Source organism: Solea solea, chromosome 3, assembly GCF_958295425.1.
Source record: "Solea solea chromosome 3, fSolSol10.1, whole genome shotgun sequence".
Taxonomy (NCBI): Eukaryota; Metazoa; Chordata; class Actinopteri; order Pleuronectiformes; family Soleidae; genus Solea; species Solea solea.
Genome location: NC_081136.1, coordinates 24,771,794 through 24,794,131, shown reverse-complemented (window position 1 = coordinate 24,794,131; position 22,338 = coordinate 24,771,794). Strand labels below are relative to the sequence as shown.

Here is a 22,338-nt window from a genome sequence, read left to right as displayed (position 1 = left end):
ACATTTTGTCACGTTTAGCTTCAAACAATGTTTAAAAAAACTGGTATGAATTTTTGAGGGTCACTTTTTTTGCACATTTACAACAATATTAGTCAAATTAGAGATATTTTAAATAGCTAAATCCAAATATTAAATGTTACACCTAAATGTTTAATGTTAAATCTAAATGCTGAGTCTAAATGTAAAAATTAAATCTAGATCAAAATGTTAAATCTAAATACAAAATCTAAATGAGAAATCTAAATCTAAATCTAAATGTTAAATTTACATCTAAATCTAAATGTTAAATCTACATCTAAATCTAAACCTAAATGTTAAATCTAAATCTAAATGTTAAACGTTAAATCGAAACTAAATACATGAGTATGAGTTTTTAGTGTCTCTTTTATGAAGGGTGCGGGACTTATGAGCTGTAGCCACTATAGCCAGCCACGAGGGGGCACACTTCGACTGATCTGTCACGTTTGCTTGCATAACGGCCAGCAAGAGCCTATCCCCGCCCGCCCCCGACCAGGTATGGTACTGTCGGCCATGGTCGCTCTGCGAAAATGTCCAACGAATCGAACATCGGCAGAGCCGTCCTGGCGGCTATACAACATTTTTCAACAGCGACAGCAACCGCCTCAGGGCCGCCACAGGCCACCTGGGTAAGTGACTTTATGTTTTCCAAATCACGTAGCATTCGTTTCTTGTCAAGGCTAACGGAACTAAACAAGCTTACGGTAGCCAATTAGCTAGTTTCGTTTCCCACTGCGCCACTTACCGGTGTGAGTTTTACTGTTTATAGAAACAAATGTGCTACACATAAAGTGCATTGGTACTAGTAGCAAATCTCTACTGGCTACCGTTAGCTAGTTTAGTTAAGTTAAATTGGTCGGGGGCGGGCGGGGATAGGCTCTTGCTGGCCTTTAAGCAAGCGAACATGACGGATCAGTCAAAGTGAGCCCCCTCGTGGCTGGCTATAGTGGCTACAGCTCGTTCGTCCCGCACCCTTCATAAAAGTGACACTAAAAACTCCAAGTACTCTTCAAATACAGTTTCTCCAAACGTGTTTATTATTTTAGGTAGTTATTATCACGATAATCCATGTCCAAGAGTCCATTTCCCCGGATGAGATGGTTTTTATTCGTTATTTGACACTATAAACCCACACTGACCTCCTAGAGCTTTTATTTTGGTAATGCCGGTTACCGGCATTTTGAATTTGCATATTAGTTAAATATTTAGTGTCAACCAAAACATTTAGATTCAACATTTAACATTTAGATTTAATATTTAGATTTAAATTTAACATTTAGATTTAGCATTTAACATTTAGGTGTAACATTTAACATTTGGATTTGGCTGTTTAAAATCTAAGTTGACAAATATTGTTGTAAATGTGCAAAAACGTGACCCTCAAAAATTGATACCAGTTTTTTAAACATTGTTTGAAGCTAAATGTGACTAAATGTTGCTGTTATTTTCAGTGTGCACTGCTTTACAAACTGCACAGGGTTTTGGATAATCGACGTCCACTAGAGGGAAGCAAAGAACAGTGAATAGCTGAAAGTTCATCACTGATTTCATTATTTATTTACACCTGTGCTTCTTCTAAAGCCACCTTAACAGGAAGTCAAGTCTTATTTGAGGAGGTTTGATGGGGGAACAATAAACAAAAATGTACAAAAACACATTTATAAACCAACATAAAGATGAAGATAACATACCCTTAAAAGTCAGCAGGTTAGTTACGTGTTTGAATACTGTGATGTGGTTAATTAACCATGTGGTTGAGGACAAACATGATCACTTTTTTTCCACATTACTGCATTCAAAATCCTGCCTGCTGATCATTATACCATAGCATCATAGCACCACACTTACGTTAATGACTTTTATACATGATACTTGACAAATACAACCACATATTTTGTTTAGTGGTCGAAGTTGAACTCCTGTACCATTAAAGTCCATTTTTGTCATCCAGTTAATTAATTAGTTAGATGGTATCAACACTAAAACAAAATAAAAAATAAAATAAAATAAATAAATAAATAAAAAGGTCGAGATTTAAATAAAGGTTAAAGTGACTCACTACAAAGCTCAAGTATGAAACTCCAGCTAACTCCTGAATTTGTTAGTGTTACATAGACTTTGCAAAGTTGATATATTCCAATATTGGGCTAAGAAGATGTGAGGCCGTTTTTTTTATTTCCTCTCAATTACAAATGTTAGGCACCTGGACATGAGAAAGACCTTTACATTTTATATGATGAGTACAAAGAGCACTCAAAACCGTGCCTGTCAGAAGTGAGGGTTGAACACACGCCTCCAGGGAAGACTACGACCTGAACATAGCCCCTTAGACGACAGCCATCCTATTTTTTTTTTTAACAAGAACGTCAAACTATACTAGTCAGTACTGCAAATTTTTGATTCAATTGATTCAATTTGAAATATCCTGTGTATTCACACTTATGTATAATAATATGTATAATATATGTTCTAAAATCAGTTTATAGTCAGAAACAAACTGGTCACCACTGTAATCACTGTTCTGATCAAGAGTTTGCATTGATCCAGTTTATTAGCAGGGGTGGAAAAGACATCATGGTCGCAAGTGCAACTCTGCCCCTGGCTGATTGTACTCAATCCCCTTGTAAGTCACTTTGGATAAAAGTGTCTGCTAAATGATATGTAATGTAATGTAATTAGTTAGATGAGCATCAACACTAAAATAAAATGGGTCGAGATTTAAATAAAGGTTAAAGTGACTCACTACAAAGCAGCAGGTGTGAAACACATTTTACTGAACCAGTGAAATTATAAACTTAACCATTGGGCAATTATTTTGTAACAATTACACATGTGAAAGTAATTAAATTAACTGGGTTTCAGGGTGTTGTGTCATTCTTCATCAGTAATCAAGTGTAAAGACTGAGGATTTTTCAAAATCAGGTTCCACCGAGATTTGAACTCGGATCGCTGGATTCAGAGTCCAGAGTGCTAACCATTACACCATGGAACCATCTTGCATTATTAAAACAGTTGAGATTTTTTACAGTGTATACAGTGGTGAGACCATTCAAGGGACAGTATTTCCCTGGAGTTGTAACACTTTACATCTAGATTGTGTTCTGGGCTAAGGAGGACGAAACCTGACTTATGTATAAATAAATACATAAATAAATAAATGTCGAAAAATAAATAAAAACAGAGCCCCCAAAAACCTACTTGTGGTCCAAAATATATTACATCCGTAGTGGTTTAGCACTACCATAGAGAATGAAAAAGAAACGTTTTAGGGCCGTTTAGCCAAATAACTCTGGGGCCCATTCCCGGCCAATGCAACATTTATTTTTCCTTATTTAACTAGCATTTGATTTTGTAATATACATATAGAATAATAGATAGATAGATAGATAGATAGATATCTCTGACACACTTATTACTAATAATATTCAGATACTAGATATATTGAAATCAAAATATCACTGTAAAATTTATTCATAATATTCAAATAATAGTAAATAATAATCAGAAACGATTTCAATGCTCATTTCTGGATACTGTCAACAATATCACCTAACAAACCTGGAACCAGTTGATATAAAGCAGTCTTCATACATGTGAATAAAAAGCATTAATTCAGTACTTGAACAAAAAAGCTTCCACTTAATTTGGAAAGTTCAAAACGTTCGTAAAATATGTCAAGGAACGTGGAAAAAATACGCTGTCTTCTGTTTCTCTGCTGCTGCTGTGCCACTTCTTCTTTTCACTCAGAAAAGACCGTCTACTTTCTGTTAAGCCAAGTGGGAAACAGCGACCCCAAAAATCTACTTGTGGTCAAAAATATATTACATCCGTAGTGGTTTAACATTACCATAGAGAATGAATGGGAAACCTTTTAGGGCCATTTGGCCAAATAACTGTGGGGCCCAGACCTTAGGACATTGTTATGAATAGTTTAAGTTTTCATTGGTCAAAACTGATCAGTCGCGTTTGTGGAATAACAAGCATTGGTGGTTCAGTGGTAGAATTCTCGCCTGCCACGCGGGAGGCCCGGGTTCGATTCCCGGCCAATGCAACAACTTTTATTTTTCGTTACATATCTGGCATTTGATTTTGCTATATATACATATGGAATAATACATAGATAATAGATAGATAGCTACCACTGTAACACCTATTACTAATAATGTTCAGATACTAGATATATTGAAATCAAAATATCACTGTAAAACCTATTTAATATTTAAATAATAGTAAATAATAAATTATCAGAAACGATTTCAACGTTCATGTTTCTGGATACTGTCAACAATATCACCCAACAAACCTGGAACCAGTTGAAATAAAACAATCTTCATACATGTAAATAAAAGGCATTAATTAACTATTTGAACAAAAAAGCTTCCACTTACTTCAAGAAAAGTTCAAAACGCTCGTAAAATATGTCGAGGAACGTGAAAAAAGACACTGTCTTCTGTTCCTCTGCTGCTGCTTTAGGCCTGGGCCCCAGAGTTATTTGGCTAAACAGCCCTAAAACATTTCCCATTCATTCTGGAAGGTAGTGCTAAACCACTACAGATGTAATATATTTTTGACCACAAGTAGGTTTTTGGGGGCGCTGTTTCCAGCTTGGCTTAACAGAAAGTAGACTGTCTTTTCTGAGTGAAAAGAAGAGGTGGGCCTAAGAACATTTTTATGGATAGTTTGAGTAAAGTTCACAATAGGACTGCTTCGTTTGGGCCGTTTAAGTAGAATTAACGTAAAGGAGAGAATATAGGCTCACTTCACATTTAGAAGCAGCTGATTTGTATGGAGGTCCAAACCTGACTTATGTATGAATAAGTAAATACATAAATAATATTTATTTACTTATTCCTTTTGAAAAGTAAATAATTATTTTATTTATTTATTTATTTATTCATTTATTTATTCATTTATTTATGCATTTATTTTTTTATTCCTGTATTTATTTATACATTTATTTATTTATTGCTTATTTATAACTGGAGCTGCTTTGCAATCTTACGTTACAGAGAGGAAGGCTTGGGATTGGGAATCCTTTGCGTTTGTCTGGGTCTCCGATTTGACCAGGTAAGTACCTCCTACCTCATTAACATATGGACACATAAATAAATAAATGTAGGTTAATCTGTCGATTATTTTCTCGATTAATCGATGAAACGTTTGGTCCATAAATGATCAGAAAACCATAAAAAATGTTGATCGGTGTTCGTCAAACCTGGAAATGATGTTCTCAAATGTCTTGTTTTGTCCACAAACCAAAATGATTGACTTTTAATGATTAATTTGTTATCCAGAACAAAGAAATTAAGAAAATATTCATATTTAAGAAGCATAAACAATCAGAAATCTTGTTTTAATCTTCAAAACGATGAATCGATTATCAAAATAGTTGTCGATTAATTTAGTAACCGATTAATAATAGATTCATCGATAATTTATACATATATTTATGCATAAGGCAGGTTTCCATACCTGGACATGAGAAAGACCTTTGCTTTATGTGATGAGTACAAAGAGCCCTCAAAACTTTATCTGTCAGAAGTGGGATTCGAACCCACGCCTCCAGGGGAGACTACGACCTGAACGTAGCGCCTTAGACCGCTCGGCCATCCTGACTGAGCACACTGTAAAAAATATTTTAGGTAGAATGTCAAACTGTACTAGTCAGTACCACAAATTTTTGATTCAATTTGAAATATCCTGTGTATTCACACTTATGTATGATAATATGACAAAATTCTAAAATCATTTCATAGTCAGAAACAAACTGGTCACCACTGTAATCACTGTTGTGATCAAGAGTTTGCATTGAACCCTGTGGTCGAAGTTGAACCCCTGTGCCATTAAAGTCCATTTTTGTCATCCAGTTTATTAATTAGTTAGACCGGCATCAACACTAAAATAAAATAGGTTGAGATTTGAATAAAGGTTAAAGTGACTCACTACAAAGCAGCTCAGGCATGAAATACATTTTACTGAACCAGTAAAATTGATTTTTATTGTGAAATTATAAACTTAACCATTGGGCAATGATTTTTTTTAACAATTACACATGTGAAAGTAATTAAATTAACTGGGTTTCAGGGTGTTGTGTCATTCTTCATCAGTAATCAAGTGTAAAGACTGAGGATTTTTCAAAAATCAGGTTCCACCGAGATTTGAACTCGGATCGCTGGATTCAGAGTCCAGAGTGCTAACCATTACACCATGGAACCATCTTGACATAACTAAAACAGTTGAGATTTTTTACAGTGTATACAGTGATGAGAACATTCAAGTGACAGTATTTCTCTCGAGTTGTGGGTGAGAATTCTACTCTATAACACTTTACATCTGGATGGTGCTCTAGGCTGTTTCCCAAACATCATATCACTCTGGTCAGAAACTAGATAGATTTTACACTTATTCTATGATGTGTCTCTCAGATGACCCTCATTCACAACTTGACTCAGGTGAAACTAACAACCTGAAAGTGGGTCAGAGTGTGAACGACCTGCATTGTTCAACATAATGACTCTCTCGACATGTATCCAACCTACAGAGGCAAAATACCTGGAGTTCTTATGTATTTATCCACGAGTCAGTCAGAAGTGAAGAAGCCTTGTGGATGAGCGGTAAACCGTCTTCAATTTTAGCCCAGTTGTCTACAGCTAACTCCTGAATTTGTTAGTGAGTGTTTTATAGAATTTGCAAAGTTGGTGTATTCCAATATTGGGATAAGAAGATGTGAGGCCGTTTTTTTTCATTTCCCCTCAATTACCAATGTGATGCACCTGGACATGACCTTGACTTTATGTGATGAGTGCCCTCAAAACTGTGTCTGTCAGAAGTGGGATTCGAACCCACGCCTCCAGGGGAGACTACGACCTGAACGTAGCGCCTTAGACCGCTCGGCCATCCTGACTGAGCACACTATAAAAAATGTTTTGCCTACAAACTCAAACTGTACTAGTCAGTGCCACACATTTTTGATTCAATTTGAAATATCCTGTGTATTCACACTTATGTATAATAATATGACAAAATTCTAAAATCATTTTATAGTCAGAAACAAACTGGTCATCACTGTTGTGATCAAGAGTTTGCATTGAACCCAGTGGTCAAAGTTTAACCCCTGTGCCATTAAAGTCCATTTTCGTCATCCAGTTTATTAATTAGTTAGATGGGCATCAACACTAAAATAAAATAAAATAAAATAAAATAGGTTGAGATTTGAATAAAGGTTAAAGTGACTCACTACAAAGCAGCTCAGGCATGAAACACATTTTACTGAACCAGTAAAATTGATTTTTATTGTGAAATTATAAACTTAACCATGGGGCAATGATTTTTTTTTAACAATTACACATGTGAAAGTAATTAAATTAACTAATGCACATGTCAGGAATGACTCGCTGTGTCTCATCTACATTTCTAAGCACTTGTCACTGAGGCAGATAATTGGTGATAAATGGTGATGATTGAGTTTCTGACTGTGAACAGTCAGCTGATTTCAGGGTGTTGTGTCATTCTTCATCAGTAATCAAGTGTAAAGACTGAGGATTTTTCAAAAATCAGGTTCCACCGAGATTTGAACTCGGATCGCTGGATTCAGAGTCCAGAGTGCTAACCATTACACCATGGAACCATCTTGACATAACTAAAACAGTTGAGATTTTTTACAGTGTATACAGTGATGAGACCATTCAAGTGACAGTATTTCCTTGGAGTTGTGGGTGAGAATCCTACTTTAACACTTTACATCTGGATTGTGCTCTGGGCTGTTTCCCAAACATCACATCACTCTGGTCAGAAACTACATAGATTTTACACTAATTCTATGATGTGTCTCTCAGGTGATCCTAAAGACCCTCATTCGCAACTTGACTCAGGTGAAACTAAGAACCTGAAAGTGGGTCAGAGGCAAAATACCTGGAGTTTTTATGTATTTATCCACAAGTTAGTCAGAAGTGAAGACGCCTCGTGGAAGAGAGGTAAACCGTCTTCAACCTATGAGACAGAAGGACTGGTGATGATTGAGTTCCTGACTGTGAACAATCAGCTGATATCAGGGAGTTGTGTCATTCTTCATCAGTAATCAAGTGTAAAGACTGAGGATTTTTCAAAATCAGGTTCCACCGAGATTTGAACTCGGATCGCTGGATTCAGAGTCCAGAGTGCTAACCATTACACCATGGAACCATCTTGACATTACTGAGACAGTTGAGATTTTTTACAGTGTATATAGTGATGGAGACCATTCAAGTGACAGTATTTCCCTGGAGTTGTGGGTGAGAATCCTACTTTAACACTTTACATCTGGATTGTGCTCTGGGCTGTTTCCCAAACATCACATCACTCTGGTCAGAAACTACATAGATTTTACACTAATTCTATGATGTGTCTCTCAGGTGATCCTAAAGACCCTCATTCGCAACTTGACTCAGGTGAAACTAACAACCTGAAAGTGGGTCAGAGGCAAAATACCTGGAGTTCTTATGTATTTATCCACAAGTTAGTCAGAAGTGAAGACGCCTTGTGGATGAGTGGTAAACCGTCTTCAACCTATGTCCAGTTGTCTACAACTAATTCCTGAATTTGTTAGTGAGTGTTATATAGAATTTGCAAAGTCGGTATATTCCAATAATGGGCTAAGCATCTGTATTTTTGGACATGTATTTTCATTTCCCCTCAATTACCAATGTGATGCACCTGGACATGATCTTGACTTTATGTGATGAGTGCCCTCAAAACTGTGTCTGTCAGAAGTGGGATTCGAACCCACGCCTCCAGGAGAGACTACGACCTGAACGTAGCGCCTTAGACCGCTCGGCCATCCTGACTGAGCACACTGTAAAAAATGTTTTACGTAAAACATCAAACTGTTCTAGTAAGTACTGCAAATGTTTGATTCAATTGATTCAATGTGAAATATCCTGTGTATTCACACTTATATATAATAATATGATGACATTCTAAAATCAGTTTATAGTCAGAAACAAACTGGCCACCAATGTAATTACTGTCCTGATCAAGAGTTTGCATTGAACCCAGTGGTCGACGTTAAACCCCTGTGCCATGAAAGTGCAGCACATTAGCCACTGGTTGTGATTGTTCTATTGCTACTCTTAAATTACCATGTTCATGTAGGTGAAAACTGATTGTGAAATATCCTGTGTAACCACTTGTATTTGTCTGAAAAAAGAGGGACGTGGATGAAACACATTTTACTGAACCAGTGAAATTTATTTATTTAATTTTTTATTGTGAAATTATAAACTTAACCATAGGGCTTGGGCTTAGGGCATTCATTTCCTAACAATTAGTGCAATACAATGTTATTCGATAGCAATATAACAATTCCGTGTGTTTATGCATTGTGTTAACACATTTAAAGATATAACGCTTTCCTCTGAATTTATAACTCAAATTTGTAAAATACTTTCTTTACAAACAAGACCCAAAAATGTCTAAAAAAAAAACTGGTGATGGAGTTTGCTGTTCGCATATAACAAATGCAGTGGGAGATTGTTTGACACGCGCACAACAGCAAGAAAACTAAAGACTACATCATTTGCTAGTAGACAGGACTTATTTACATTTGCATCTACATCACACCTACAGAAATGGCCCTTTCACCCAGCCCTATCTTCATTTTTTTTTTGAACAAAATATTTTGTTGTAGTTGAAAAAAAAAACACAGTGTTAATGACAGCGGTGAAGAGTGAGTGATGTCAGCGTTGCAGCAGTTTGCGCCTCCCGCTGACTCGTGTCCACAGGCTGCGGGCCGTCTGAGCGATGGTCACACTGCGGGGCAGGCGGAGGCTCCTCAGAGGCTCCCTGATACACGCCAGCACACCCGGCTCAGCAGGCTGCGCCAGGCGCTCATGGGAAATGTAGTTGATCCTCCGCAGCTGCTTGCTGTAGTAGTTCCTCAGCTCGCAGAGTTCCTCTGCTGCAGTCTCGGAGATGAGTGAGGCCCTGGTCGGCGAGCAGGACGCGGCTGCGCTAGCGTCAGCCATGGGTGCGTTTGCTCGCCGACTCCTCCTCACTCTCTGAGGTGTGGTGGACTTCCTTTTGGAGCAGGTTTTGGCCGGATGTGATGGCGTTTTCTGACTCTCACCGACACTTACATTATCAATTTTGTTTATTTCAACATCAACCTCTACGTGTTGGGTTGTAACGGATCTCGTCTTCTCCTCTTCCTCTCCATGTCCGTGTGGCAGCTGTTGTTCGGTGTTCTCAGTCTGGCTCACTGGTTTCAGGTCTCGTTTCCTGGACAAGTTCCTCTGTTCTTTAAACTGTTTCTGTTTGATTTGTGGGGGGCACCTGTTGTCCACGACATCAGGTTCAGAGGTTAAATCAACCTCTGTCTCATCAGCTTTAACAGCGGATGTGACCTGTAACCAGGAAAACAGGCGTCAGTGAACGACAGTAGATGAGTGAGGCATTAAAACACAACCACTGTGGAATATTCCACAGCATGTGCTTCCACAAACAATTCAACAACTTCTTTTTTTAATATGTACATCTCAAGTGCAGTGAGTATAAGTATGATGAAATGTTAGTACAGTTAGCAGCAGCATGCTCCTCACAATGAACAGGCTTGGGCAATACTTTCAATTTTCAATGTTGCGGTACAAAAACACTTATGCCACCATTGGATTTGCTAATTTAGCATCGTTACAATGACTACATATGTTATTATTTCATAATCTCTTTATGAGAATACAACCATAAAATACAGGGAATATGTTCGGAGTATTAGGAAAGATTCTCTTCAGATTACTGAAGACAAATTTAGGAAGAGGGGTCACACTAAATATCGACTTGTGTCTTTAGAAGCCATTTTGTTGTGATCAATTTTGTATTAATTTTCATTTATTTATATTCTAGTGTCCATATGTTCCTGGATTTTCTGGTTGTATCTTAAGGAGATGACCAAAAGTAAATAAATAAATATGAAAGTTGTTTAAATAATATGATTAAAGCTATTGGTGGACTAAGACTTTTACACAGTACTGTAGATGATAAGGAAAATGAATTAATTAAAATTACAGGCCAGTTGAGAACCTGACTTGTTATCAATAAATTATACTGCCGGCCGACACCCGCACAGTTTATAGAATAAATGTGGTGGAAAAAAACAATATAAACTCAAACTTATAAAGGGACAGTTCAGGTTGTTTATCGTGTGGTTGTATAACGTATTGGTGCACTGACTTTGCCCAAGCCTGCTGAATAGGAGTGATTACAGTGTGTTCAGAAAAAACGTGCAGTGAATTTTTCTTCATACTTCATCTGAGTGCAAATGTAATGCATATGTGAAGAGCTGTCTGTAGATGCTGGTGTTTTTTCTGACTGAAGGACAAAACTTAGGCTACATCCACACTACTGTTTTTTTGATTGAAAACGACAATTTGATGAGCATTTTAGTTCTACATCAGACGTAATGGGTCTGTAAACATGCGTGTCTGCTGATTCTCTACTCTGCGTACTTAGTTTCAGAAAACAAAAGGTGAAAATTAAGAGCAAACTTTTTATTGGACCAATGACAAGGTGACACTGAAATTGAAAATACGTGTTAGCCGTACTTTTCAAGCAAATCCAGGTAACTTTTAGCTTAATTGTTTTCAAGGGTCTTCATTTTTGCCTGTCCAGATTTAAATGCAACCCTATTTTTAAACAAAAACATAGAAATGTGGATGTAACTTTCGACCTTTATAAAGAAATATGAAAAGGACAAGAAAACAACCAGCTCCATTGGCTGGTTCTGGTATGAGGTGAAAATTCACTTAACGTGTAGCCTGAACTCAAGATCAGAAGCCATCATGCTTATTATGTTTTACTTCTTTTTTTTGTTCTCCATTTTAAATCAGGCAGCATTTAAACAGTGATTTTCAGGGATCATCATTAGTCCTCCATCACCCAGTCAGTCTGACCCACATGTGAAGAATGAAGTGTGGACAGTGGCATGTCAAGAGAAGCAGCAGTGAACAGAGTAAAGAATGAGGGACTGTACTTTGTCAGGGACTAGGGGAGGCCTGTCTTGGATTTCTTGGATTTCTTGGACACGGGGGCATCTCCAGCACTTTCAACTGATCTCTTCCCCTCTTTGGCTTTGCCCTGGACACTCGCAGCTTTTACCTGCAGGTCATTAACAACAGCCTTTACCTCAGAGGGTTCACAACTACACGATGGAGCAGAGCCAGGGAAAACTAGAGGGGAGGACATGGGACACTCAAGTCTGGACACAGATGGTCCACTGAGAACAAGGAGAAAACATTCCTGTTACCATTGTTTTTTTTTTGTTCCATCGGTCTAGATCTTGATGGACTGTTTTCCCTATCTGAGCTAACTTTAGCTTCCTGAGCACAGCTTAGCAAAGTTCACACAACATGACTTTCAGAGTTGTAGGAGGAGGAGCCTCTGTGTGTACATCACAAAACACACATGAGAAGTGTGTCTACAGGTCGATCAGCTTTTTAATATAACATAATATAATATAACGTAATATAATATAATATAATATATAATGCTGTATTTCTCTTTTTCTTTCTCCTTCTTTTCTCTGATGAATGGCTGTTTTATTCCCATTAACACCCCCATCCTGGCCTCTGATTGGCTGAAATGCCACAGACTCTGGTCAAATTTCTATAATGTCTTTGAATGTTGCACCAATCACATGAGGCGTGAGTCACAAAAACTATTGTGCGAAAAAGTGTGAACTCTTTTTTTTCCCCATTTTAACTGGTATGAACATAAAGAAAAGCAGCCGCCAGCTGCCTAACTGACTTAGTGCACTCTGATAATGTTAAGTATTTCAATTTAAAAAAATGTAAGTTAATGTAAAATATATATTAACTTAAAATTATTACAATAATTATACAATTTGGTCTTCACAGAAACAGAGAAGTCTGTGTGTATTAGCAGTCACGGTGCAAGGAAACTGATGCAGAATGCATTTTTCTGCCAGGTGTGAACAGACAAAATTGGTGTCATTCACTCATGGTCAGATCTCTCAGGACAGATAACACCACCAGGTGTGAACAAGGCATAGAAATTTACGACCATAAGGAGTGATTGAAAGCATGACATGTAGATGACCTAGAAAGTGGACCATACATTCAGGTTATCTTAAAATTTTTGTGAAATAACTCATTCTCATCTGCTAATGAAGGTGGAGCGTCCGATGCCACAAAGCTCAGGAACATGTGGAGAGTAATTCAAAGGGAGCTGTGATCATCTATGATCTACGATGGTTCATCTGTGATTAATAAAGTTAGAAGACTAATAATGAGCTTTATCAGTTATGGTGTAACAGTGGTGTGATGGTTCACAGGATTTCAAATAAAAACACCAAACTGTGAGGACCAGGATTCTGTGCAGACTCACAGAGACACGGTGACAACACTTCAGTTAAATTCAGCTGACTTACCTCTGGACCTTAGAGACAGTTAGAAAATGTTTTAAAGTCATAAAAAGGAGGAAAGACTGGAAGAAGAAACGGATTAAAACAAACAACTTTCACAAAGAGGAAAAAAAATCACAAAGCACAAACACAGTAAGAGTAGAAACATGAAGTTTAGTCGATCACTGAAGAGCATGACATCTACCATGTTTTTGGAAGAAAAGCAACAATATTATTCTAACACAACTTTGATTATATTAGAATATAAACTTGTTTTGACTTCAATCAAATAAATATGATGCTGACACGATAAGAGGCTACTGGCCAAGGCGTGTTTTTGAGATTCATCACTGTGGCCATCATTAACTCACCATGGCAGATTCCTTCTGTGTCGTCCTCATCTTCATACTGAGTGTGTGGGTATGGTTCTTCAGCAGAGCAGCTTTTTGGCCCAGCTTCATGTAGAAGTAGGTGGTGTATGGAGTGAAGCTGAAGTCCTCTCTGAACCAGCAGTGCAGACAAGAGAGGAGTTAATACTGTATGCATGTTTTTACAGACTTTCTATTCCCTAGCAACGCACATGTACAATAATGACAGGTTTAGTTTGGAACAGTTAGTATCACATCCCTGAAACCAAGATTCAAAGATTGTTTTAATGATGCATCTATCGTGGTAGTGAGCTGCTTACTAAGTAAACAGCAACAGGAACATGTATCTACTGTATTTGATTCATTAGGAGCATAGACTATATATAAAAATTAAAGCAGTTTGAAAAGTAAAGCCTTGGAAGCGAGCAAACTTTTTCCTGAAGAGTTAATGATCTCAATCACTAGTCTCAGGACATCTTCAAAAGAACATAAAGTCATCAGAATTTGATGTTCAAGAGGAGAAAAACACCTTTGGTGAAGCCAATGTGACCTTGAACTTTGATAGACAGCTAAAGTCAGCCAAACCTGAACAGTTAACGGTCTCAAATAATAGTTTCAGGTAGTCTTCAACAGAACATGACGTCAATTTTGTACATTTTTAATCTGATTATGATCTGGAAAAGGACCAACTAAGGTTTTCTTACTCAAACATCAGTGAGAGGTTTGTTTACATTGAAAAGTTACACACAACAACTTTAAATTACATTCGAATCAACATTTTAGTTGCATTCCACCTCTTCCTAATTAACTAACCAATTATAAGACGGTCACGTTTGTAGTAAAATTAAAACAAAGATCAATGTCTTCACAGAAAAAAGAGATCCAAACACTACAAATACAGAGACGATAGAAGATGGTGTCCCCTCACCTGAGGTATCCCTGCAGCAACAGCTGCACGATCACAGCTTCACACTGCAGCCGAGACAGCGTGGCGGTCTGAAGATTCTTCCTGTACTTGGCGGGGCCTTTCCCCAGCCACGCCTCCATCAGCTTCAGAGGAGTCAGCTTCTCATTCATGGAGTCTGCCAGCTCCATGATCTGCACCACCTGCCTGGCATGTGTGGAAATGTCCACAGAGGTGCAGTCTAGCAGAGTACAGATAAGACGAGTCACAGATGATGGTTCAAGACAAAAACAGGATAGATATTTCTTACTCTGTCATATCACACACCGTTTGCGTAGCGGCAAGTGTCGCACGTCTGATTGCAGCCTTCATCGTCCCACACCTCGTCAAAATGGACGGCCATGAGGGAGCGACGACACCTTCACACAGCATCAGGAGAGACACCTTATACTCGGGATCACCTCGAGAGGAACTAGTATGTGGCCTAGGTTTTATTTTTCCTACTACAGTTCATAGAAATGAATCATTATATCATTCTACCCCACCAAATAACTACCTGTCAACCGCCTGACAGTATTCAACCATCTTGAGCAGCTTCTTTTGACCAACATTCTCCATCACCACCATGGTGCTGATCCGGAATATATCAGAGAAGCCAAAGTAGACGATGCAGTCTGCGGGGAGGCCATCTCTTCCTGCGCGCACACACACACATATGTGTCTGTAAAAATACCACAGCAGAACACACTCATACGTACATGGTACTGTGTCTACCTGCGCGTCCACTCTCTTGGTAGTAGTTCTCAACCGACTTGCTGATGGTGTGGTGGATGACGAACCTGACGTCAGGCTTGTCGATGCCCATGCCAAACGCCACAGTGGCTACGATCACCTGCAGGACAACGTGGATCACATTGCCTATGAAACTTAAAGCTGTAGTGTGTAAGATCTAAATGTCTGTAACATTCAAGGAATTGTGAAAGTTAGTCCGTAGCTTATCAGTGTTCTGTTTACGTTTCTGTAGCGACAATTTTGATGCATTTTGCGTCCCGACTGACGCAGCGAATGTTGCAATATGGAGCTAGAGTCATCCTTTTAAAAAGACTGGATGGATAGATACCGGAAAGCAGAGAAATAGAGCTTTGCGCCCATATCCTTGTCATTACAGTAGCCCTCAGGACTTCCATGGAATGACTGTCCAATCACAGACCAGATTCACCAGCGTGTCACACGTTTATGACGTACCGTAATTCCTAAACGGTTGAATAACTGCCAGATATTGAAAGTGAAAGTTATCTTGGACAAAGGGGCAGAAGCACTCATTCAACAGAGATAAAATCGAAATAAATCCAGGCGGCCTGATTATCATGACGGTCATAAGAGGGGTATATACTTCTAACTGTATGTTTTACATAAAAACAAAACTGTAGGACGTTATATATTATATATTATATAACTATTATCATTACCCTAATTTTGTTGGAGGTCCATTTGCGGTGAACTTGGGACTTGTCGTTGGGCTCCATGTTGGCGTGGTAGGGAGAAGCCACGATGTTCCTCTTCTGGAGTTCAGAGGACACAGTCTCGGCATCCTTCTGCGAGAACACATACACAATGCCTGTGGCAGACACACATGTGTCAGGAAACGCACAGCTCGGTAAATTCACTACAGTACTAAAATCACATGGGAGATGAGAGCATAGAAGAAAGAAAAAAAGAAAGCTGCTTTTTATTAGGACTGACACACATTCTTCAACCGTTGCCATGGTAACTTTGTCCAAAGCATCTGCAGTTTTTTTTAGTTAAGATTAAATTGTTAAGAGGGGACTTTATGAGTCAACCTTAAAGTTGATGTCAGAGGAATTATTTTATTAAACTGATCTACAGTGTTTGCTCAGTGACAAGAGTCTCTTAGTCTCAGGCTCTGACATTAAATCTAGGAGAAACTTCCTCAGTATCCAACAACACTTTATCCACTCAGGAGCCAGAACTGCACAAAGAGGCAGTCCTCTCTGCTTGTGATGTTTGGCTGTTTGTCTGTGAGTAAATGTCACCCATCACCAAACACATTCATTGGGTGATGCAGGGAGGGGGGGTAATGAAAACTTCTAGTCTCGAGCTTCTCACACAACCCCAAAAAACAACAACAAAAAAACAAAAAGCAAACAAACTATTCAGAAATGATATTATATATAACCCTGTGTTTTATTTGCTGCAGTACCTGACTGGTCCTTGTATCTGTCCATGATCAAAGAGGCGATGTCGTTTATTGATGCACTGATGTCCGACTCTTTAACACGAACCTGAGAACAAAAGGTGAGACACTTGTTACATTTGCAATGTTTCACACTAGTGGCCGAGTATCAAAAGATGTTCTGATTTAAGAGGGGTTCACAGCTGGAAATCTGGAAAAGCCTCGAGTTAAAAAGGCTTTAATGTTTTAAAACTATTGAATCACATCCACAGCAATCACCTGCTGCACACTAGGAAAGGACAGGTGAGTTAGCGGACAAATATGTGTGTGTTAGTGAGTGTAGTTGCTGCGGTTACCACCTCATAGTAAAGATTGGTTCTGTTGAAGGAGGCGGTGAGCGTGATTGGCTGTGACACGCACAGGATCTTCTCGCAGTCCTTGAGGACGCTGCCGGTTGCCGTGGCTGTGAGGCCGATCAGCGGCACTTTGGGGAACTGTCTCTTCAGGATGCCCAGCAGTTTATAATCTACAGTGTGGATTCAAGGGTGAAGATTAGCGAGTGCTACGGTGCAGATTCTACACAGATACACACACCAATCTTTAACAGAATTGAGAGGTGTTCTCCTGACTTATCAAACTACTGGTTTATGTCAAAAATGATAAGTTTGTGTGACCTGGTCTGAAGTCATGTCCCCACTGGCTGCAGCAGTGCACCTCGTCCACAGTGATGCGACTCAGCAGGTCTGCATTGTAGGCTTTCTCCAGTCGAGACATGAGCATCTTGCTCTTGGCGATCTTCTCTGGAGTCACGTACAGGAGCTTAAAAGGAGCCTTCGGATCCATCATTCCAGCCAAGACCGTCTTAGCATGCTCCTAAAATGAAAGAATGGCCATTTAGCAGGTACATTCAAACATTTGATATTATATTTAATATATCGTTATTTTAAAATATACACTATATGCTTTTACCACCATACTTTAACAACAAAATATGTCACAGTAATCTGTACAATTTAGACTTTTGTGTTTGTCAGGGTTCCCACACCATTCAAGGACTTTTCAGGGACTTTCCAGGACCAGTTTCCTGGAGTGCAGGGCACATGAAACAGTAGGTGGCGTCGTAAACAAACAAGGGCACCTCAGTGGCGGGAAACAGTTACCTAAATATTAACCCAACTTCTTTCTTGCACAAAATTCAAGCACTTTCAAATACCCATGTCTTTTTAAGGCAATTTTCAAAAACCTTTCAAATTCACAAACTTTCAATGATTTTAAGTACACGTTGGAACCCTGATTTGTTGATTACGGCATATTTCTACTGAGACAGTGTAGCTGATGCAGTTTGTTTGACTCGACACACTGACAGGCGAGTGGAAGTGAGTTAGATGTTACCTTGCTACTGGACGCGTTCAGCATGACCGCTGGCACATCGATTGACTTCAGGTACATGATCTGGTCCTCCATTAGAGAAATCAAGGGAGTGATGACCAGTGTAAAACCTGACACATGCACACACATTAGAAAATAATGAATGCACAGAACAAACAGCATTTTGTGTGTGTGTGTGTGTGTGTGTGTGTCTCAGTGTACCATTGGAGCAGACTGCAGGTAGCTGGTAGCAGAGGCTCTTGCCTCTTCCTGTGGGCATAACCAGAAAGAGATCTTTTCCTGACAGGGTCAGATTGATGGCTCTGAGCTGGAGTGGTCTAAAAGTGGACAGACGGAACGAGTCCTTCAGGTGCTGCTCCATTGCTTTGGACCATGGGAAATCTGGTACAGGTACACAAGATTTTAATTGCATTGTCCAAGTTATATACATCTATTTGAGTCACAACCTGCTCACACATTTAACTTTATGTCTTTGATAATCCTGACGGTTTGTCTTTGTCAAACTAAAATGTTTACTGCAACTAAATAATAACATTTCTGGTCAAATAAGTATTTGAAGTGTGCAGTGAGTATATATATACTTTTGACTCCAGTGGGTAAATACTATATATGTCTAATATTCTTATGTTTATTTGGAAGCTAGACTGTACTTTACATGATTTAACACAGACAGCAAACTGTCTTAGATTTGAACCATGACACCTGATGTTCTCAGAGAGGTCACATCAAGTCTGAATAGTGAGGGAAAATAATGCAAAAACACTAATATAATAAGTAGTGTAACAAAATATGCACATGCTTTAGCAGGCTAACACACAAACCTACTAAGCCGAATTGTGTAGCAGTGTTTTTACTGTACCTGTGCCATCATAGAGCTGCATCTCCTTTTTGCTCATTACTGAATTAGCTCCAGATGATTTGGTAGAAGCAGAGGACAAAGACGACGACGATGAAGACGGCGCACTGTCACAGGCCTCTCCCAGTTGTTGCAGCAGTGCATTCTTACGAGAAGTCAACTCGGTCTGCTTCTGCAGCAGTTCTGCGATCTGCAGCTCCACCACCTCCAGCTCAGCCTCCACTGAGTCCAGTTCCTCCTGCACATCTGATGAGGAACAGTCACACCAGGAATAAGTTATGTTCGTTACAACAAACAGCCACTACAAGGTGAAGTCCAACCTTCAAAAGCTTAAGTCAGGCGTCTCAAACTCATATGACCTAGGGGCCACACAGAGTGTCTAGTTTGGTCAGTAAGGTCAAGGTCAAGTGAAAAAAGTCCTACTTTTTGAGAAAAAGACAGTTCACATAATTTCAAAATATGGAACGATAAATAGTTCACATTATAAATGTATTAATAATGTAAAAACCATACAGAAATAACTCATCATAAGGGTTATGCGGCAGGCCGCATAAAATTGATTGGGGGGCCGCAAGTTTGAGACCTCTGGTTTAAGTGTTTGAACAATTTATGCCAGGTTTGACTGCCACCAAGTGGTGAGCTTTGGAGGTATTGGAGGTGTGCTTCAGACAAGGGATTGATTTAATTAATTACTCAACTAAAAGCGGCAGACAAGTTTGTGATATGTTGAACTTGAAACAAGGTAAATTTCATGTTTAAATTGTTATGGGTATAATAACTGTAAATGTGTTTACAGTATTACTTCAGTCGATCGTATAAAGTGTTTTTTAGAGGGGGGAGAAAAAAAATCAAGGCAAAATTATAAATGAATAGGTTGAAACATTTTTTTTATTATTTAAAATATTATTATTATTATTATAAATGAAATTAATTTTTTAGACCATATTGCCCAGCCTTACTTGTAACAAAACATAGGGCTTCTAAGTTATAGCATAACATAACCACAACGACAATGCTGGTCAACACTGAGATAATGACGATTTATTTTTGAACAGTAACTAGGTTAAACTATTTTAATGTCAGTGCTATCCTTTGAACACTGAGTGGATAGGAAAGATGACACACATAAATGTGCTGTATAAAAGTGTGAGTGAATGGGTGAATGACAAAACTGTAGTGCATGGAAAAGCGCTATATAAATACAGGCCATTTGGTGGTGTACAAATCGTTGGAAGCTACAATTAAGAATAACATCAGTCAGTGCAACATTTATATGGTGGCAGGTGGTACATAGGTATCTATGTGTAACTATTAAAACTTAATTAAAATCAACATCTACTACTAGTATGATTTATTGAATTAGGATATAGTGATTCTAGTGTAGAACAGCAGGTTTTGTTCCTCACTGTTTACAATGACTGTGTGAACAAGGAAGAAAATGTCAGGTCTCGCACATTCACATGTGCTAATCCTCTGAGACTCACACCTCCACAGCTAATGACGTCTTTCTGTTTGTATGTTTCCTTTGGGGCCGTGGAATAACTGCTGTTTGTCAACCTTCTCTTAGATCGAAAAAAGAGCAGGACCATGTGAAGGTTTATCAGGTTTAGAAATTAAAATAAAGGCAAAACCGTGACCTAATATTTCAAAGGTGTGGTTTTAGCCTCATGTTACTACAGCCAATAGTTAATGGCTCGGTTCACTTTCGATATCTAAAGGGCATTTACAAGGCTTGTCAAAGTGACCTATAACTAATCAGAGCAATGATCTGCGTAGTATTATAGTGACAGATCTGCAAGAGTAAATGGTTTGCAGACTACTTTGGTTTTAGCTTCCTGACTGAAAGAACAGACTTACCCTCCATCTTTCTCAGACAGATTTTCTCACTTCACACTGTCAGAGATGTTGATGTGGTTTGCTTGCATCGCTGTGAGACAGAAACACAAGTTCAACAAGTTTAGTTTTGAAACTACTGTTGCAACTAATCGATCAACAAGATTGATATAACGTTTATGCATCGTGCAAAACACATTGATATATGACACATTATCTTTGAACGTTTAACTGCAGATTTGTCAATTGTTTCTCTGGCAAGTTTTAGTTGTTTTTTCTAAAAACAAGTTTCACACCACAACTGATTTATACAACTTTCACTTTCACTTTCACAGCAAACACCAACCTTTTCATTATCTGACATCATAATTATATTGTTCGGTCCCGTTACTTTTAAGTTGCACAGAGACATTGAACGCATCATATTGCAAGCTAACGTAGCTCAGCAGTGTCCACCTGCTCCATCCTCACTCATGGAGGAAGGGAGCAGCAGGTTACTGTTAGCTGTTAGCCTGTTAAAGAGTACTTAATACTCACATTGAAACTGAAACGTCGAGATGAAATCGTCTATTTTTGCCTCACGTTACAGTTTTCTCCTAAAGCTAACAAGATGCTCCGTGCTCCACAGAAGAGAAGTTCAGATGAACGCACTGGATAAAACTCTGTAAAAGATTTACACATAACACACTCACCATTCAGTCATTCTGGGCTGGCCCCTTCCTTGTTGCTGAACTTATTTCCCGGTTGCTACAGAGACGGACAAACCGCGTTGGGAGACGAATTACTGTGACAAATGGGTGAAAGTGGGAAATAATGTGCCCTGTGGCTAGTCTGACAGGCTGCCTGCAAGCTCAACATCGTGTTCCACAGATGACGCATCTTTATCAACCGTGATTCAATTTCAACATTTTATAGATATATAAATGATTCAAACTGAGATTTATACAGAACTTGAAGAAAGGGCTGTTGGTTTTGCCTGAAAGACTAAACCCCGGGCACCTTTGTAATAATCTTGATGCGTTCAATTGTGTATAACAAGTGGATAAGATAAGATAGACATTCTTTTGTCCCGCAGTGGGGACATTTACAACATATACAATATTTTATTGTTATACAACAATAACCCTTGGACTTGGAGTTCTATTATCTTCGCTTTTATAAGCGTCAATTGAACGTGTTCGTAATGTTTATTACTGTGTGTGAGTGTGTGGGCTATATTTATACATTTTTTTATATGTTGCTGTTCAATTTATGCATTGTGCAGCTATGCGAACACATTACAAACATTTGAATTTAATTAACCACACATCGAGTGGCTTGGATTTTTTTTGCAATTTGCATGTATACACGATTTACTGTCGGTTAAAAACAGAATAGTGAACTAAA

The 22,338-nt window shown here is 38.6% G+C and overlaps 1 protein-coding gene, 1 long non-coding RNA gene and 8 other non-coding genes across 12 annotated transcripts; 2 read left to right on the top strand and 8 right to left on the bottom strand.

The window, feature by feature from the left end:
• Positions 1-511: 511 nt before the first annotated feature.
• On the top strand, positions 512-14,757 carry LOC131456578 (uncharacterized). Its single transcript, XR_009239914.1, has 3 exons — positions 512-647; positions 5,028-5,085; positions 14,648-14,757. It is a non-coding gene; the product is annotated as an uncharacterized LOC131456578 (long non-coding RNA).
• Positions 2,939-3,010, bottom strand: trnaq-cug (transfer RNA glutamine (anticodon CUG)). Its single transcript has one exon. It is a non-coding gene; the product is annotated as a tRNA-Gln (tRNA).
• Positions 3,999-4,069, top strand: trnag-gcc (transfer RNA glycine (anticodon GCC)). Its single transcript has one exon. It is a non-coding gene; the product is annotated as a tRNA-Gly (tRNA).
• Positions 5,552-5,634, bottom strand: trnal-cag (transfer RNA leucine (anticodon CAG)). The gene has a single exon. It is a non-coding gene; the product is annotated as a tRNA-Leu (tRNA).
• trnaq-cug (transfer RNA glutamine (anticodon CUG)) lies at positions 6,162-6,233 on the bottom strand. Its single transcript has one exon. It is a non-coding gene; the product is annotated as a tRNA-Gln (tRNA).
• On the bottom strand, positions 6,840-6,922 carry trnal-cag (transfer RNA leucine (anticodon CAG)). Its single transcript has one exon. It is a non-coding gene; the product is annotated as a tRNA-Leu (tRNA).
• trnaq-cug (transfer RNA glutamine (anticodon CUG)) lies at positions 7,574-7,645 on the bottom strand. The gene has a single exon. It is a non-coding gene; the product is annotated as a tRNA-Gln (tRNA).
• trnaq-cug (transfer RNA glutamine (anticodon CUG)) lies at positions 8,128-8,199 on the bottom strand. Its single transcript has one exon. It is a non-coding gene; the product is annotated as a tRNA-Gln (tRNA).
• On the bottom strand, positions 8,758-8,840 carry trnal-cag (transfer RNA leucine (anticodon CAG)). Its single transcript has one exon. It is a non-coding gene; the product is annotated as a tRNA-Leu (tRNA).
• recql (RecQ helicase-like) lies at positions 9,242-21,782 on the bottom strand. Of its 3 annotated transcripts, XM_058625035.1 has the most exons (16): positions 21,645-21,781; positions 20,977-21,046; positions 19,123-19,365; positions 18,465-18,644; positions 18,267-18,373; positions 17,549-17,747; positions 17,234-17,400; positions 16,902-16,983; positions 16,150-16,298; positions 15,455-15,572; positions 15,237-15,375; positions 15,008-15,099; positions 14,705-14,921; positions 13,780-13,909; positions 12,020-12,144; positions 10,264-10,397 (listed from the first exon to the last, which is right to left on the bottom strand). In XM_058625035.1, the coding sequence occupies exons 2-15, from the start codon at positions 20,981-20,983 to the stop codon at positions 12,031-12,033; spliced, it is 1,944 nt and encodes a 647-aa protein (XP_058481018.1). In that variant the 5' UTR covers positions 20,984-21,046; positions 21,645-21,781; the 3' UTR covers positions 10,264-10,397; positions 12,020-12,030. The 3 variants fall into 3 exon arrangements, with proteins under 3 accessions (XP_058481014.1, XP_058481015.1, XP_058481018.1); XM_058625031.1 differs by lacking the exon at positions 12,020-12,144 and having other exon boundaries at positions 9,242-10,397; positions 21,645-21,782; XM_058625032.1 differs by lacking the exons at positions 12,020-12,144; positions 21,645-21,781 and adding an exon at positions 21,490-21,623 and having other exon boundaries at positions 9,242-10,397.
• Positions 21,783-22,338: the final 556 nt, after the last annotated feature.